Source organism: Cnephaeus nilssonii (assembly GCF_951640355.1).
Source record: "Cnephaeus nilssonii genome assembly, chromosome: 20".
NCBI lineage: Eukaryota > Metazoa > Chordata > Mammalia > Chiroptera > Vespertilionidae > Cnephaeus > Cnephaeus nilssonii.
Window position 1 is genome coordinate 35,454,006 of NC_137091.1, and position 16,742 is coordinate 35,470,747.

Sequence of the window (16,742 nt, forward strand, 5' to 3'; positions counted from 1 at the left end):
ACGGTGAAGCATGGGGGAATTGTTACAATTAAGCTGTGGCTCTGAAGAGCCTGACCCTTTTGCATTCAGTCCATTGTCTCATGGCATTAGGAGCTGGAAGGGCAGAGTTCCCTTTGTGTGATCTGGGGAAGGAGGTAAGAGAGAAGTCGGGGAGGTGCAGCATAGCAGTCATTATGTGGTTCAACAGTAGGCACGTGAACCTTCCTGAGCCAATGAAACTTAAATAAGTGGTCTCCAGATGTTTATACCAAAGAGAAGCAGCCTACCTCTTCCATGTTAGCCTCTAAAACCACATCTTTCTCCCTCGCCTTGAAGGCTGCAGGGTAAGCCAGTTCTCAACCAAGTGGGAGAGCCTGGGGTTGCCAGAATTTAGGGAAAGCCAAGAAAACAATAGAACGTGGCTGAACAGGAAACGGGTTCCTCAGCGTCGCTATTACCATCACCATGATAGTCACTGAACAGTCACTTGTGTTCAAGCACCGTTCAAAGAGCTTATGCATATTATCTCATTGAAATGCCACAACATTACTGAGAGGTCGGTATTGTTATTGTCCCCAACTCATAAATGAGAAAACTGAAGCCAGAGTGATTGAGAGACTTGCCCAAACTCATCTGCCTGTGAACGGTGGAGTCGGGATTCAAACCCAGTCAGTCAGACTAACAGAGGGTTTTGCTCATTCTGAGTGCCTTCCCGTGTTTGAGCTGCTGAATCACACCTCACCTGCACCCGTTGTGTTTTTTTTAAAAAAACAATGTGAGAGCCAAGATGTTTCTTATCTGGGAGGGGGAAAACTACTTGGAATTGGGTTTTCAGACATCCAGAATCCAAAAGGAGATTTAGCTCTGAGTCCAGAGGAGGTAACCCAGCAAACCCGTTGGCTCTCCTGGGCGGGAACAGCTGAGGAGGAGGTAGTATGGAAGATAAGGAGTAAGTGTGACTGAGGGAGGGGCACAGCGGGAATAAAATCCCAGAAGTAGAAGGGAAGTACTGTCACCAGACAGCCCACGGGTCCGGGCTGCCTGTCACTACTTGAGCCAGTTAAGCAGAGACCGGGTTGAATCGTACATGAGTGTTTATTCCAATACTGCCGCAGTATGGGAGAGCAGGTCAGCCACGGAAATCTGCTTTGCCCCCCACCATAAACCAGCTGCTTACATGGGGTAGAAGGACAAAGACTACATGGGGAAGTAGGCAAAAGGGTATGCCAAGTGGACAGTTTACAGATAATGCAGACTGGCAATATGCAAAGGGCTGGAGGCTCTGGTTTCAGCAACAAGGTTGTTCATCTTTCCATGATTAATAGGCAGCTCCTGGATGTAGAGGATGGGCCGCAAGTCCAGGTGAGCTCCCAGGTACCGCCTGCAACGTCCAGCCAGGTTAGAATGTGTCTTCTTTCATCAGAACAAAACAATTGTGGTTCACAGCCTGATTAATCATTCTTACAATTATAGCTGGTCCCCAATATTCTATTTCTGCCCCTATCAGTACTGCCTCAATGAGAACACTGCTTTCCTCTCTGGGAAGATTTTAACCTGTGGATAAGTTTCCTCCACTCTTCCTCAGTATCTCTCCCACCTGCCCCTGCTATGCTTCAACACTGTCATCACCGTCTCTGGCTCCCTGCCCCAGCCTCAGTCTCCTTCTCTTATCCATCCTCCACAGAACAACCAGATTGTTCTTTCCCACTTTTTAAAAACTTTAAATTAAAAAAAAAAAAAAGGGACAGAATGCAAGAAGGCTGTTAAGACTTCTGGGATTCTACAGGATGAGACAATAGAGTTACTTTTGCACAAAGAAACAATATCCTTCAAGAAAAGGGGCCATTGACTGCAAAGGCACACAGAGGAAAGGCCACTAGAAGGCACAGAAATAAAGTGGTCAAACGCAAGCCAGGAAAGAGAACCATCACCAAAAACCAAAACCTGTCAGAACCTTGACCTTGGGCTTTTCAACTTCCAAAACTGAAACTCCTGAGAGCCAGGGTCCATCCCATTGTGGCTGGTCAACAACACATCTTTATACCACTTTGGACAAAAGAGTCTTCTTGCCAAATAGGGACATCAGTATTTAGGTTATAGAAAAGTACGTCAGCACAGTGTGTACTGAAAGGGTTAATCAAGAAACAGGGCTCGCCCTAACCGGTGTGGCTCAGTGGCTAGAGCCTCGGCCTGCAGACTCAAGGGTCCCAGGTTCCATTCCGGTCAAGGGCATGTACCTTGGTTGCGGGTACATCCCCAGTGGGGGGTGTGCAGGAGGCGGCTGATCGATGTTTCTCTCTCATCGATGTTTCTAACTCTATCCCTTCCCCTTCCTCTCTGTAAAATAATCAATAAAATATATATTTTTAAAAAGAAATAAAATTACAGGCCAATATCCCTGATGAACATAGATGATAAAATCATCAACAAAATATTAGGAAATCAGATCCAGCAATACATTAAAAAGATCAAGTGGGATTTATTCCAGGGATGCAAGGCTGGTACAATATTCAAAAATCAATTATTATGATTGATTATTGTGATCACATAAACAAAATGAAGGATAAAAATCACATGTTCCTATCAATAGAGGCAAAAAACATCACTTGACAAAATCCAGCAATCATTTATGATAAAAACTCTCAGAAAAGTGGGAATAGAGGGATCATACCTCAACAGAATAAAGGCCATACCATATATGACAAACCTACAGCCACCATCATACTCAATGAGTTAAATGTAAGTCGTGAAACCATCAAAATCCTAGAAGAAAACATAAGCAGTAAAATCTCAGACATCTCACATAGCAATATTTTTGACAATACATCTACTAAAGCATGAGAAACAAAGGAAAAATAAACAATGGGACTACATCAAACTAAAAAGCTTCTGCACAGCAAAGGAAATTACCAACAAAATGTTAATAAGGGGTTAATTTCCAAAATATAGAAAGAATCCCTACAACTCAACAAAAGGAAGACAAACAATCCAATTAAAAAATGGGCAAAGGACCTGAATGGACACTTCTCCAAAGAGGGCATACAGATAGCCAATAAACATGAAAAAATGCTCAACATCACTAATCATCAGAGAGATGCAAATTAAAAATACAAAAATACACACCTGTCAGAACGGCTAGCATTAAGAAATCAGCAAACAAATGCTGGTGATGGTGTGGAGAAATGGGAACCCTCACACACTGCTGGTGGAAATGCAGACTGGTGCAGTGACTATGGAGTTTCTTCAAAAAATTAAAAATGGCTCAAGCCGGTTTGACTCAGTGGATAGAGCGTCAGCCTGCAGACTAAAGGGTCCCGGGTTCTTTTTCGGTTAGGGCGCATGCCCAGGTTGCAGGCTCAATCCCCAGTAGGGGCCATGCAGGATGCAGCTAATTGGTGATTGTCTCTCATCATTGATATTTCTGTCTCTCTCTCTCCCTCTCTCTTCCTCTCTGAAATCAATAATAAATAAATAAATAAATAAATAAATAAATAACACATAAAAAGTAACTTTTTAAAAAAATTAAAAATGGAACTGGCATTTGACTCTGTGATCCAACTTCTAGGAATATATCCTATGAATCCCAAAACACCAATTAGAAAGAATATATGCACCCCTATGTTCATAGCAGCACAATTTACAGTACCTAAGATCTGGAAAGAGCCCAAGTGTCCATTGGTACATTTTAAAATGGAATACTATGCAGCTGTAAAAAAGAAAGAAGGCTCTCTTACCCTTTGAGACAGTATGGATGGACCTAGAGATTATTATGCTAAGCGAAAAAAAAAAGCCGGTCAGAGAAACACAAATATCACATGATCTCACTTCTATGTGGAATCTAATGAACAAAATAAACTGATGATCAAAATACATCCAGAAATATGGGTAAAGGAACAAGAAGACAGACCTCAGAGGGGAAGGGTGTGGTGGGGAATGGGAAGAGATTAGTCAAAGACTATATATGCATAGCCCATGGACACAGACAATAGTGAGATGAAGTCCTAGGACAGGGCAGGCGTTGGGTGGAGTGGAGCAAAGAGGTGGAGGCAGGTAGTGAGAGGTATCTGTAATACTGTTAACAAAGTAAAAAACTAAATTTTTAAATTTATTTAGATAAAGGTTTCAAATCTGCTTCTTCTCCAAGGAAACACCAAATGCAGATGACACCAGGGCTACCGGAAGGCCTGGAATTCCAGGGGCCTTGGAATGGGACGCTGCAGCAACTTCCATGGAGGATTTGGCAGCAGCATCCAGGGTCAAGGTCGTGGCGGGGGGGGGGGGGGGGTTCAGGACTGGGCTGAGGCCGTGCAGCTAGCAGAGGCATGAACAAGGAGGACAAGGAGTGGATCCCTGTCACCACGCTGGGTCACCTGGTTAAGAACACGAAGATCGAGTCCCTGGAGAATATCTGTATCTTCTCCTGTGCATCGAAGAATCTGAGATTATTGACTTTTCTCCCGGGGTCATCTCTCAAGGATGAGGTTTTGAAAACTATGCCCGTGCGAAAGCAGACGCGCTGGCCAGAGGACCGGGTTCCAGTGCTCCAAGGAAGTAGCCACTGTATCCGTGGAGTCATCATCCTGATCAAGCTCTCTGCTGTCCCTGTGCAGTGAGGCTACTGAAGGAACAAGATTGGCAAGCCCCACACCATCCCTTACAAGATGACCAGCTGCTGTGGGTCTGTGCTGGCGTGCCTCATCTCTGCCCCAGAATTACTGGCATCATCTCAGCCCCTGTGCCCAAGACGCTGCTACTGATGGCCAGTATTGACGACTGCTACACCTCGGCCAGGGGCTGCACTGCTACCCCGGGCTACTTTGCCAAAGCCACCTTTGCTGCCATCTCTAAGACCTACAGCTGTCTCACCCCCGACTCCTGAAAAGAGATTGTGTATCAGGAATTCACCAACCCTCTTGTAAAGACCCACACCAGAGTTCTTGTGCAGAGGACCCAGGCTCCAGCTACTCGTATACCCTTGACCGAAGACCGGTCCTCTCCTCTGGGGGGAAGGTCGTCCTCTTCGACCGAGCGCGCAGCTTCGGGAGGGACGCACATGGACCGGTGAGGGAGGAGGGGGACACCCGCCTAGCCAGCCAGATCAGCCCAATCAACCCTGGCGATCAATGGGGTGACAGATGTCGCAGCCAGATCGCCCTCACATCCTGGATTTTAGACATTTTAATAGATGAATCCCATCGTCTTAGTCTGCAATACCTGATAACATCTGATGTTGAGCAACTTTTCATATGCTTCTGATTATCTTCTTTGGTGAGACATCTGTTCCATAACTTTTGTCCATTTTTAATTGGATTATTTGTTATCTATGGTTGAGTTTGGAGAGGTTTTTTTTTTTATATTTTGGATCCAAGTTCATCATCAGATGTGTTTTGGAAATATTGTATCCCAGTCTGTGACTTATCTTTTAATTCTCTTACAGCCAGTAATTTTTGGCAGATATGCTGGCTGTTGATATTTTTTAAAATAGAAAAACAGCCCACAAAGTGGAAGAGTGGAGATATTTGAGAGAAATGACAACTGTTGAGAAATCAAGCATCATGGAGCAGCAACTGATAATCTTTTTTTTTAATATATTTTATTGATATTTTACAGAGAGGAAGGGAGAGGGATAGAAAGTTAGAAACATCGATGAGAGAGAAACATCGACCAGCTGCCTCCTGCACATCCCCCACTGGGGACATGCCTGCAACCAATGTACATGCCCTTGACCGGAATCGAACCTGGGACCCTTCAGTCCGCAGGCCGACGCTCTATCCACTGAGCCAAACCAGTTTCTGCGCAACTGATCATCTTTCTTCCGGGAAGCCCACCTGGATTACATCAGCCCCTGGCACCCTCTTCTGCTTCTCAGCCCTTACGAAACATTTGAAGCTCGACTCAGCTTCTTCTGCCTTCTCAATCGTGATCCCAGGGTCCCCTTGTCCCTGGGCCAGAGACTCACCAACCCTTGGATGTCTCTCCCTGGCCCCTCATAGGGATAGCGGCCCACACTGTGGTCAGCACTTCCCCCTTCTTCCACTTCCGAATCTCAAGGTCTGCTCCGCCTAATCCCTACGCCAGAGTCCTGGACCTCATGCTTGGATGGACACACACACACACACACACACACACCAACAGCCAATCAACCCCATCCACTCAGTCTCCTTTCTGCTCCACAGCCCTACTGCAGACCAGCACTTTCCTCCTCATTCTGCTCCACGCTCCTCCCTGAGTTCCCAACTTTAGTGTCACCACACACACACACACACACACACACACACACACACCCGCCCAACAAATATTTACCAGTCAGGCTCTGTACTGGACAGAGGACCGCGTGGTGACCTAGGCAATCCTGTTACTGAAAGGTCCCTAAATGTTGTCTTTTTTTTTTTCTTCTCAGGGCTCTTTTGAGGCTGCGTGGGCTCTCCAGAACTCCAGCCCCAGTGTCCAGTGCTTTCTGGGGCACCCCTATCGCAAAGGGACCCAGCCCTGCTGCTTATTTTCTACCATCCCTACCTGGTGAAGCATCTAATTTCTCCACTGAACTGTGAGCTCCGTCGCAGGGAGGCTGAGGCTGGGCGGGCCGCCGCGGTGACCCCAGCACCGGCTAGGCTCAGGACGGTTGTGGAGCGGCAGGGACAAACGCATCTGGAAGAAAGCATGCCGGGACCATATGGGGGTCATGCTATCCGCCCCCTGTTCCTCCCTCAGACCCGAGGTCCCCCGTTTCTGAACTCAGCGAGCAGTTAAGTAAGTTTGGCATCCCCTGGGCCAGGATGCAAGTCCCATTTCGTCCAGAACATCAAGGGAGCCGTTAGGGACGTTTTGACGTTTAGGGAACAGCCTAGCAGTGAGAGGGAGGACGCAGAGAGCCAGCGGCCTCCCGCGTTTCCCCACGCTCCGCCCCTCTTCATTCAACGGGATCCTCCCGGGGACGTCCCGCGAAGCCCGGAGGCTCGGAGCCGGGAGCCGACCCCGCCCGGTCCGCGCGCTCGTGACGTCAGAGGCGGCGCCGCTGGAGGGCGCGCGGCGGGCGGCGGCGGCGGCATGGAGTTAGTGCAGGAAGCGCGGGAACTGGTTTGCTGGGCTGCGGAAGAGATGGAGGCGCCCGAGGCAGCCCGGGCCCCGGAGTCGTTGCTGCGCAGGTGAGGGCGGCTCGGGAGTGAGGACCACCCGTCCTGGAGAGCCTCCGGGAGGGAGAGCCCCGCCTTGACTGCGGACGCGCCTTCCTCCTCCGCGCCAGTGAGAATCACCTCTCAGGGCGCTTCCCCGCCCCCCGCCCCCCAGTAGTGTATTCAGGAAGAGGATCCTGGACCTCAGTGAGGACGTCACGGCGGTAACCCTCACACTCCACCCCCACCCCGTGAGGCCGCCCGGCGGTGGTGGTGGGGGGGGGGGGGGGGGGCCTTGGCACCAGTGAGGATCCTCCCTGAGTTAAGGAAGCCCTTCTTCCCGTGTGTAAATAGGAACCCCTGGGTAAGGGAGGCTGTCTGCACCACCCACCACCCAGCTCCGCCAGTGGGGACCTTCGAGTCAGCAAAGACCACCCCGTTGGAGATTAAATCTGAAGGAATGATAGCCCACATCCAGTAATGACAGATATCCGCCACCCCCACCTCTGGAAGTAACCCTCTCCCAGGAGAGAGGAAGCACCCCGCCAGGGAGGGAATAAGACTGCCCCATACCCAGTGAGAAGAGAAGCCCACCCTCTCAGGGACCCATCCAAGAAGGAATATCTTAACCCCCAAAATAGGAATCCTCCCTCCGTGGGGGAAGTGAGAATTCCCTAGTAAAGACCCCCACCCCCACCCTGGGAATCAGGATCCTCCATACTGGGTGATGTCCCAGGCATACCTTTGCATACTGTCCCCACAGGCTGTGTCTGGGCCAGGGCGCTGACATCTGGGCCTATGTCTTACAGCATGTGCACAGCCAGAGGTGAGCCTGGCTGCATAGGGGTGGCTGTGGCAGGGGAAGGAACACAGGCAAGTCCCACAGTAACTTCTCCTACTTCTCACTGTAGGAATGTCAAGAAGATCCGGGGAAACCTACTCTGGTAACTTGTCCTCAAAGCTATCCATATTTCCCACAGTCCTATCCAGCCCTGTTCCCCCCACCACCACCCCTCCCCGCCACAGCCTCACACCTCCTGGAAGTCTCTGTCATTCCCTAACTCTGTCCTCATTTCCTCAGGTATGGCCACGAATACAGTTCAGAGGTAAGAAGCATGTGCTACAAGATTTTCTTTCATCAAAAGAGAGGATCATTTGCTCTGGGCCCCGCCTTGTATTGAGTGATAACGGGGATACTGGGTCACAGCCTTGATCCATGCATTCATAGGGTTTACAGGCAAGGGGAGACAGGCATGAGCTAGGGGAAAGGGAAGAACATAGGTATGAGGCATCAGAGCTGGTGAGGGAAGATAGGAGAATGCATTAGTTTGAGGCCAGGGTGGGACTCAGTATGTGCGAATGGTCCAGGTGACATCTGGGGGGACACTTCCAAGAGACCTTGAGACTCTCAGATGAGGGGCTCATGAAGAGATGAGGACTGGGACAGAGATGTGTCATCAATGCAGAGACAGGAAACAGGTTGAGAGGGTGATATAATTCCAGAGGAAGGGGCCCAGGATAGTACCCTAATGTACCTCTGGGCCTAGAGGTTCAGACATAGTAACTACCTAGGAAAAAAAATCTGCCACACCCCCGGGCAGATGAAGAGACTCATGCTCCACAAAGGATAGTCAGGCCAGGCTGAGCCAAGGCTAGGCCATGTATCTGACCTTGTACTTGATCCCACCAGGCCTGTCGGAAGTTGGAACTGGAAGCTGCTGTTGCCCACCTACGGGCAGAGATCCAGGAGTTAGACCAGAGCTCGGAGCTGATGGATCAAGAGACCGAGGCTCAGGGTAACCCATGTGGCTGGACAGATGGGCAGCAGAAAGGGTATTGGGAAGGTACTGATGACCACTCTGCTCCTCCCACAGACATGGCCATGGAGCAGGCATTGCAGAGCATGCAAGACACCCAGCGGCATGCTCTCCTCCTTCGGGCCCAAGCTGGAGCCATGAGAAGACAGCAACATGGACTCCAACATCCCATGCAGTGGTTACAGAATCAGCTCAGGCGCCTGCAGGACATAGAAAGGTGGGCTTCAGGTGCCCACCAGGCTGGGTGGAGAGACATTTTCCTTAGAGACCCCAGTATTCTGCCCTGACCCCTTCTTGAGTTCCAGAATTCTAGGCTCTGCTCTTTAGGATTTAAAGTCCATGAGGCCAGGAAGTTTTGTCATCTCACCCACCAGAATTTGTACCTACAATGGTGCCACCTATACACTGAGTGGCCAGATTATTATGATCTCTGAACGCATAATAATCTGGACACTCAGTGTGTGTGTGTGTGTGTGTGTGTGTGTGTGTGTGTGTGTGTGTGTGTTTTAGAGGCCCGGTGCATGAATTCGTGCATGGGTGGGGTCCAGCCAGCCTGGCCAGGGGGAGGGGACATGGGCGGTTGGCCAGCCTGCCTGCTGGTCGAACTCCTGGTTGAGGGGACATTTTGCATATTAGCATTTTATTATATCAGATATACACTGAGTGGCCAGATTATTATGCATTCAGAGATCATAATAATCTGGCCACTCAGTGTAGATCTAGAACACCACTGCTGGGAAAGAACAGTAAACAAGGGACAGCCCTGCCTTCGTGGACCTTACACTCTGATGCAGAGGAGACAGCTGGTAAACTAGAAAGCAAACAAACCCAGTAATTGCAAGTAGAGATGAGTGCTATGAAGAAAAATTATATAAGGGGAGACGAAGATGCTACTCTAGGTAGGATGGTCAGAGAAGCCTCTCTGATGAGGTAACATTTGAGTTGGGGAAGGAACTTGCACGAAGAGGGACAGCAGGAGCAGAAGCCCTGACCTTGGCATATGAGAAGAACAGCCAGGAGTGCAGTTCAGCCTGAGTGCCACAGGCAAGAGGGGGAGCATGAGAAGGTGAGGTTAGAGAGGGAGACACAGCACCATGGAGTCACTGGAATTCTCCTCAGGCTGAGTTCATGCCCTGGCGTGGCCACTTACAGTGTGGCCTTGGGCAAAGTTTGTGCCTCAGTTTTGAAGATCTATAGAATGGGAATCATATTACCTACTTTACATGGCAGGTATGATAATTGAGTTAAATCATGCAAAGTGCTTAGAAGAGTTTCTGTTCACCACTGTTATTCTAATGGTGATGAGGACATATATACAAGGGTTTTGAGCAGAACAGTGACATGCTCTTTCTGAGGTTTTAACAGGATCCTTTAACTGCTGGGTGGAGAACAGGCTGCAGAGAACGAAAGTAAGGAAGACCAGTGAGGAGGCTAATGGAGTCGTCCAGCCAGGAGATGACAGTGGCCTAATTTTGGAGATGGCCCCTGAGATTCAGACTCGGGGATCCCCGTGACTAGCTTTGCTGGCAGCAGGAGGGGACACAAACATCTGTTCTCCAAGCTCCCTCCTACCAGAGACCCAGCCCCAATTGCACTCCTCTTTCCAGGAAGACTAAAATGGATATAACCTTTGGCCCCTTGACATCGGCAGCCCTAGGCCTGGAGCCTTTGGTCCTGGTAAGAGTCCTGGGCCATGGGGGGAGAGGAGGGAGTCTGGGATCAGGTTGGACCCCTGGGTCCCCTTTATGTCCCATCCTCTTGTTCCCAGGGTGATGTCCGAAGAGCCTGCACCCTCCGAACCCAGTTCCTGCAGAACCTTTTGATTCCTCAGGCCAAAGGAGGCAGCATCCCGTGAGTGTCACTAAGCCCCCAGAAACCCTACAAAGGACCTGGGCTTTGGAAGGAGTTACTTGTCTGTTACTTTATCAGACACTGAGTGTCTGGGCTGTGTCAGACCCAGGCCTGCCCTGACAGGGCTCCCAGGCTGGGAGGAGGTGGAGACAGACCCATCACAGACAGTAACAACCCAGGCAGTTAGGACTGTTGGGGATGGGGAAGTCTAGGAGGCTCTGGGTACTGAGAGGAGACACCCTGTGCAGCTCAGGAAGCAGGGAGGATGGGTCTCTGGTGAGCAGGCTTAGGAAAGGTGTTCCAGGCAAGCAGCACATCTGAAAGGGCCCATGGTCAGCAGGTTGGTATAAGAGGGGGAATCAAGTCAAATGAGCAGAGATGAATTAGGTTTCCTCATCTATAAACTGGGCACAGGGACAGATCCTACTTTATAGGGTGGTGGTGATCACTAGAGGAAGAATTGATATGTCTTGTAACATTTTCTGTCCCCTCCCCCAAACCCCACAGAACCCCTCAAGATGACCACTTTGGAACTTCCTACCAGCAATGGCTTAGCTCAGTGGAGGTGAGGGGAGCTTTCAGGAGAGACCATACCCACTGTCCCATTATCAAGCCTCAGGGTGCCAGGACCTAAATGTTCATCCTTGCCCAGTCCCCTTGTGGTCCCAGCTCACAGCCCGGCCCCCATCCTGCCCTTACTTCACCCCTCCCCACACCAGACACTGCTGACAAACCACCCTCCCAGCCACGTCTTGGCTGCCTTGGAACACCTGGCTACAGAACGGGAAGCAGAGATTCGGTCCCTGTGCAGTCAGGACAGACTCCAAGATACGAGGATAGCCAGGTGTGTAGTCGAGTACTTCCATAGTCAGGCAGGGCAGGTGGCTGTGTGAGCTGGGACAGGCCAAGACCAGGCACAGGGATTACTGATAAGAGAACTGAAAGCCAGGGGCCAAACCCAAGTGGGGTTGACATTGGCTACCCTCAAGAGTCCAAGCAAGGGGACGGGACTCCTCCCTCACCAGTTTCACCCCACCCCCAGGTCCCAGGTCCCAGATCAGTCAGCCTCCAGCCAGGCCCTGCCGTCCGTGATGCATCTCATCCAGGTGACCCCCAGGCACCCTTCCAGACTCTTATCTCTTTCCTATCCCAAGGCCCACTCAGTCCCCTCACCACCAGGGATGATGCCCACCCTGACTTTGTCCCCCTGCCCCAGGAGGGCTGGCAAACTGTGAGTGTGCTGGTCACCCAGCGGGGCCCTCTCCTGAAGGAGCATCACGACCTGACCCAGCGCCTCCAGAGCCTGTTGGAGGAGGTGGAGAGGTGTGCCCTGGGATCCAGTGAGAGGTGAGGGGGCTCCCAGGGCAGAGGCCTCTAGGCCGTCTCTCTCCCTGGGGTCTCAGAATATTGGGCTTTTTCTGCCCCTCTCGCTCTTGTCCCTGCCTCCCTGCTCTCCTTGCGTTGGGCATCCCCTCCGCCACTGTGAGTCTTAGTCGCCTTCCTCTCCATTGTTCTCTTCTGCTTGTTCTCCAGGCAGGCATTGGCGCTGGGACTCCGGACTCAGGGCCTGTGGGCAGAGCTCAAGGCCCTGTGTGCCCATAGCCAGGAGCTGGAAGAGGCAGTTGGACGGCAGCAGCTTCTGCTGCAGGAGCTACAAGCCAAACAGCAACGGATCCTGCACTGGCGCCAGCTGGTGGTGAGAAGCAGGATTCCGGGAGAAATGGCAGGGCCCGGTGGAAGGTCAGAGTGAGGAGGGGAGCTTTATGATACAGAACTGGGCCTCCTGGTGGGGGAAGAGGCCCAGGATGAGTCTTCCAAGGGGAAGTAGGACCTGTGGAAAGGGGAGGGCAGGGCTGGAGGCTGGGAGCTGGGAAGGAAAAGCAGCCCGTCTTGGTGGCCCCCTGGTTATCCAGGGGGAGACACAGGAACAGGTCCGATTACTCATCAAGAGCAACTCGGCCAGCAAGACGCACCTGTGTCGGAGCCCTGGGGAGGTGAGTTGGGATTTGGAATGAGGTCTGGGTAGGGCCAGGTCTAGGGGATGGGGCTGGGTGATCTCAGGTTTCCCCGCCCTTCCCTTTCCTTCCCCACAGGTGCTTGCTCTGATTCAGCGAAAGGTAGCCCCCACATCTGAGGCAGTGGCACCACAGAGCCAGGAACTGCTTCGCTGTCTAGAGGAGGAGGCCCAGCATCTGCCCCACCTTCTGCTGGGCACCCTGCTGCGGCACAGTCCTGGAGGGTGAGACGAGGGCCATCCCCTGTATCCCCTCCCTTGGTTGACTGCCCCACTCCAAAAAAATAATCCGCCTACTCCACAAAAGATAATTCCAGACCCTAGTGTTCCCAGGCTGCCAGACCTCACTCAGGTCCTCAGTCCCACTCTGGAATTCTAGTCCCAAGACTCACATCCAAGTTCCTGGACCTCCCAAAATTATCCCTCAGCCCCAGAGCCTCTGCTCTCAATGCCCCACCTAACCTGGACTTTCCCCCCAGATTGCAGCCCCTGCCTACAGTCTTGCCATCCATCCACCAGTTACATCCTGCGTCCTCAAGGGGCTCCAGCCTTATAGCGCTCAGCCACATTCTGGGGCTACCCACGGGGAAGGTGAGTGCTCTACCCCCAGGACCTATCTTCCCATCCCTCCCCCCGCCCGAGATGATTGTCTTCTCCCCCTTCCTCTAGGCTCCAGAGCTGCTCCTCCCAAAGGCCGCCTCTCTTCGCCAGGACCTTCTGTTCTCCCAGGACCAGTGTAAACTCCAGTGCTGGGATCTGCTCCATATGAAGAACAGCCTACCGCCAGGACCATCCACCCAGGGTAGGCCTGCCCTGCTTCTATATCTAGCATCCTTGCCCACCCCCAGGACCATCAACCTCCAGAACCAATCACAAACCACCCATGGCTGACCCAGAGCCTTCCGAGCTCTGAGTGCTTTAAGCATGTTCATTACTTTCACCTGCACAGCAGCCCCAGGGGGTTAGTGCTGCCATTCTCCCTTTTACAGAGGAGGGACTTGGATGCAGAGGCCTGCTTAGATGCCAAGATGGCAGGGCTAAGATTAAACTCGGGCGTTCTGGCTTCCAATGGGTCTGTGCTCCTAACCACTAGGTGACACTGCCTATCTAATTGCTAAGTACTCATTTGTCACCATCCAGTATTCTTGAATAGTTAAAAGCTGGGATGTAGAGCTCAACTACCTGGAATCTCTTCTCAGGACTGCCTCTTGTGTAATCTCCCTATGCCTCAGTTTCCTCCTCAGTGGAATAAGCATACCTTACAGAGTTGCTGGGAAGACATAGTCAGGTATGAGATTACAGTCATTTTGTCTGCTCGTGCGCAGTCTCTTCCAGTGCTTACCATGAGGGACAGAAAAGAGTTTAAGATTCCGTTTACAAATGAGGAAATGGAAATTTCTAAGAAAAGTTGTTCATTCCTGGATTCACTCAGCAAGCCCCCAGTGGGTACCTGCCAGGTGCTGGCCCCAAGAGCTTAATGGGAAGAGAGGCAAGAGCAGTCCAGCCCCGGGAGTGTCCTGGTGGTAGAATCAAAGGGTAAATAGATAGAAGAGGTGAATTGGTGAGAAATGAATCGGGGTACTGTCAACAAAATAGGAAGGAACTGTTTGAGTTTCAGGCTCTGTGCCTTCCCCCTCTCCAGTGGGCACGGGGCCGTGTGCAGGGGCAGCCCCAGAGCCAGCACAGCTGCATCCCACCTCATGGGCATTGTGAACTTTAACATGTGTAAATGGGACTTAGTTCCCTCTGCTCCAAAAGCAGTTGTTTTTCTTCAGCCTGATTTCCTTCCCTCAATAAATGATCCTACCCTCCTCATCCAGGTGCCTGAGCAAGAAACCAGGAATCATCCTTAATTCCTCCCAGGCCCCTAACCCCACCCACCTTCAGCCTGTCAGCAAGCCCTGGGTCCCATCTCCAGAATGCTTCAATCTGCCCCAGCCGCACTAGCCTGTGGCTCAGATAATGACAACTGACCGTAGAATAGCTAAAGAAAGGGTAAGGGTCATGCCCAGTGTCACAAGGCGAGATTGGAGTCAGGATCCAGACCCAAGGAGTCTGATCACACTGCAGGTCTGACATGAGCCTGTTTTGGACCTGTGGAGGGGGAGTAGACCTGGTAGAGTGAAGGGCTGCAGCAGTCTGAGGGGGAAACCTTAGGATGAGGAATGCTGAGAAGGACTACCAGGAGGAAAAATGGTGTCTCAAGTGGTCCCTGGGGGGTAGGTGAGGTTTTGCTCAGGAATAGTGAGCAGCAGCAGCAGCCATATAATGCAAGCCCTCAAGTACTATGTCTTGGGGGCACTGGGTAGCCTTGGAGGGTTCCAAGCTAGAAAGGATCAGGTTTAGGCTTCAGGAAGATCACTTTGGCTGCCATGTAAAGGATGGAGCAGAGTGGGAAACTGAGGCCTGGAGCCTAAGGGAGGCTGGGGATGGGGCATGAGTAGGGAAGGAGGAGGAAGCTGAAGAATAGGTCATGGGGACTGATGGCCTGTCCGGGCGGGAGGCATCCGGGATGAAGTGGGGGAGGAGGAGATAGTGGGCTTGCTCCTGAGATGAGGACCTGGGAGGAGGGAGAGGTTTGGGAGAGATGTTGAGGTCAAGACTAGGTGACTGGAGATTTACTTGGTGACCCATTGGCTGCAAGGCACCAGGGAACTAGAGGACTCAATGCTACTTTCTGGGCTTCTAACCTGCAGAGTTGCTGCAGATCCATGCATCCCAGGAAAAGGAGCAGAAAGAGAATGTGGGGCAGGCTCTAAAGCAGCTGGAGAACCTGCTGGAACAAACCCTGGAACGAATCCCCAAGCTGCAGGGGATTGTGGAGGACTGGTGAGAGGGGATTGTGGGGGACTGGTGAGAGGGAATTGTGGGGGACTGGTGAGGGGATTGTGGGGGACTGGTGAGAGGGGAATGTGGGGGACTGGTGAGAGGGGATTGTGGGGGACTGGTGAGAGGGAATTGTGGGGGACTGGTGAGAGGGGATTGTGGGGGACTGGTGAGAGGGGATTGTGGGGGACTGGTGAGAGGGGAATGTGGGGGACTGGTGATGGGGGGTAGAGCTGAGCTGGGTGGAATAGGCCAAACTCAGGGCTGGGGAAAAGACTGGGAAGGGAAGGGGGGGAAGACTGGCCATGAGGTGGGGAAGCCAGTGAGGGTCTGGAGGCTCAGGCCTTCCTCTGACACCATCCCCTTCCCCAGGTGGGATCAGCCAGGCCAAGTCACCCTCTCGGGCGAGCTCTGCCAAGGCCTGTCCCTGCCCCAGTGGCGGTTACGCTGGGCCAAGGCCCAAGGCATCTTGCAGCAGCTGTGCAGATGAAGAGGGGACACAAACAGGAGTCAAGAACCTCACGTTTGTTCACCCCAACACCTCCCCTTCCTCAGTATTAAAGAAAGCATCACCTGGCTGTGTCGCCCATTGTCTCTACCCACACCTGCCCTTCCCCTCACAGGCTGTTCTGCTGTTCCTTTCAACTTTCATCCCACCAAAGCCAAGAGAGTGGGGTGCTCTAGACCCCACCCCAGGTCCCACTGAAACTCTTCTCATCACTTTTACCTTCTGCAAAGCATAACTGAGCACCTGCTCTAAACACTAAAAGTCCCTGCTTTCAGGAAATTGACATTCTAGGATAAGGAAGCTGACCACGGACAAGATAAGTAAGCCAAATATCTAGTATGTTGTAATATAACTGCCATGGGGAAAAATAAAACAGGCTGTAGGAGGTGAAATTTTAAAGAGGACTACACAGCAAAGGTCACCCTCAGTAAAGGTGAGAGGCATGCAAAGGCCCTGAGTGCATCTCTGGCCTGTGTGACAGCCAGAGGCGTGCGGGTTAGGGTGGGGTAGGGGGGTTTAAGATGAGATTGCCTTCTAGTTTATATGGTTTCTTTTTGTACATTTAAGTCAGCCATTTGGAATTTATGCAAATGGATCCATTTTTGTCTTATTTTACATATATCCCAATAGCACTT

At 51.5% G+C, this 16,742-nt stretch overlaps 1 protein-coding gene and 1 pseudogene across 4 annotated transcripts; both read left to right on the forward strand.

The window, feature by feature from the left end:
- Nucleotides 1-4,301: 4,301 nt before the first annotated feature.
- On the forward strand, nucleotides 4,302-6,712 carry LOC307092494 (small ribosomal subunit protein uS5-like; annotated as a pseudogene). The gene is made up of 3 exons: nucleotides 4,302-4,946; nucleotides 5,973-6,030; nucleotides 6,691-6,712. The product of its transcript is annotated as a small ribosomal subunit protein uS5-like (transcript).
- Nucleotides 6,713-7,002: 290 nt separating this feature from the next.
- HAUS5 (HAUS augmin like complex subunit 5) lies at nucleotides 7,003-16,177 on the forward strand. Of its 3 annotated transcripts, none has more exons than XM_079800080.1 (19): nucleotides 7,003-7,124; nucleotides 7,855-7,917; nucleotides 8,003-8,035; nucleotides 8,173-8,197; nucleotides 8,782-8,887; nucleotides 8,966-9,125; nucleotides 10,516-10,585; nucleotides 10,677-10,759; nucleotides 11,267-11,324; nucleotides 11,479-11,603; nucleotides 11,802-11,865; nucleotides 11,976-12,106; nucleotides 12,293-12,455; nucleotides 12,673-12,753; nucleotides 12,853-12,998; nucleotides 13,253-13,364; nucleotides 13,443-13,575; nucleotides 15,470-15,602; nucleotides 15,972-16,177. In XM_079800080.1, the coding sequence occupies exons 1-19, from the start codon at nucleotides 7,027-7,029 to the stop codon at nucleotides 16,087-16,089; spliced, it is 1,902 nt and encodes a 633-aa protein (XP_079656206.1). In that variant the 5' UTR covers nucleotides 7,003-7,026; the 3' UTR covers nucleotides 16,090-16,177. The 3 variants fall into 3 exon arrangements, with proteins under 3 accessions (XP_079656206.1, XP_079656208.1, XP_079656207.1); XM_079800082.1 differs by having other exon boundaries at nucleotides 12,030-12,106; XM_079800081.1 differs by lacking the exon at nucleotides 11,479-11,603 and having other exon boundaries at nucleotides 11,802-12,106.
- Nucleotides 16,178-16,742: the final 565 nt, after the last annotated feature.

Excerpts from the sequence above, each read along its gene's own strand:
- HAUS5 (XM_079800080.1), top strand. The coding sequence starts at position 7,027 with ATGGAGTTAGTGCAGGAAGCGCGGGAACTGGTTTGCTGGGCTGCGGAA. Across the intron at positions 8,036-8,172 it reads ATCCGGGGAAACCTACTCTG|GTATGGCCACGAATACAGTT; the intron begins GTAACTTGTCCT and ends TCATTTCCTCAG. Across the intron at positions 15,603-15,971 it reads CAGGGGATTGTGGAGGACTG|GTGGGATCAGCCAGGCCAAG; the intron begins GTGAGAGGGGAT and ends CCCCTTCCCCAG.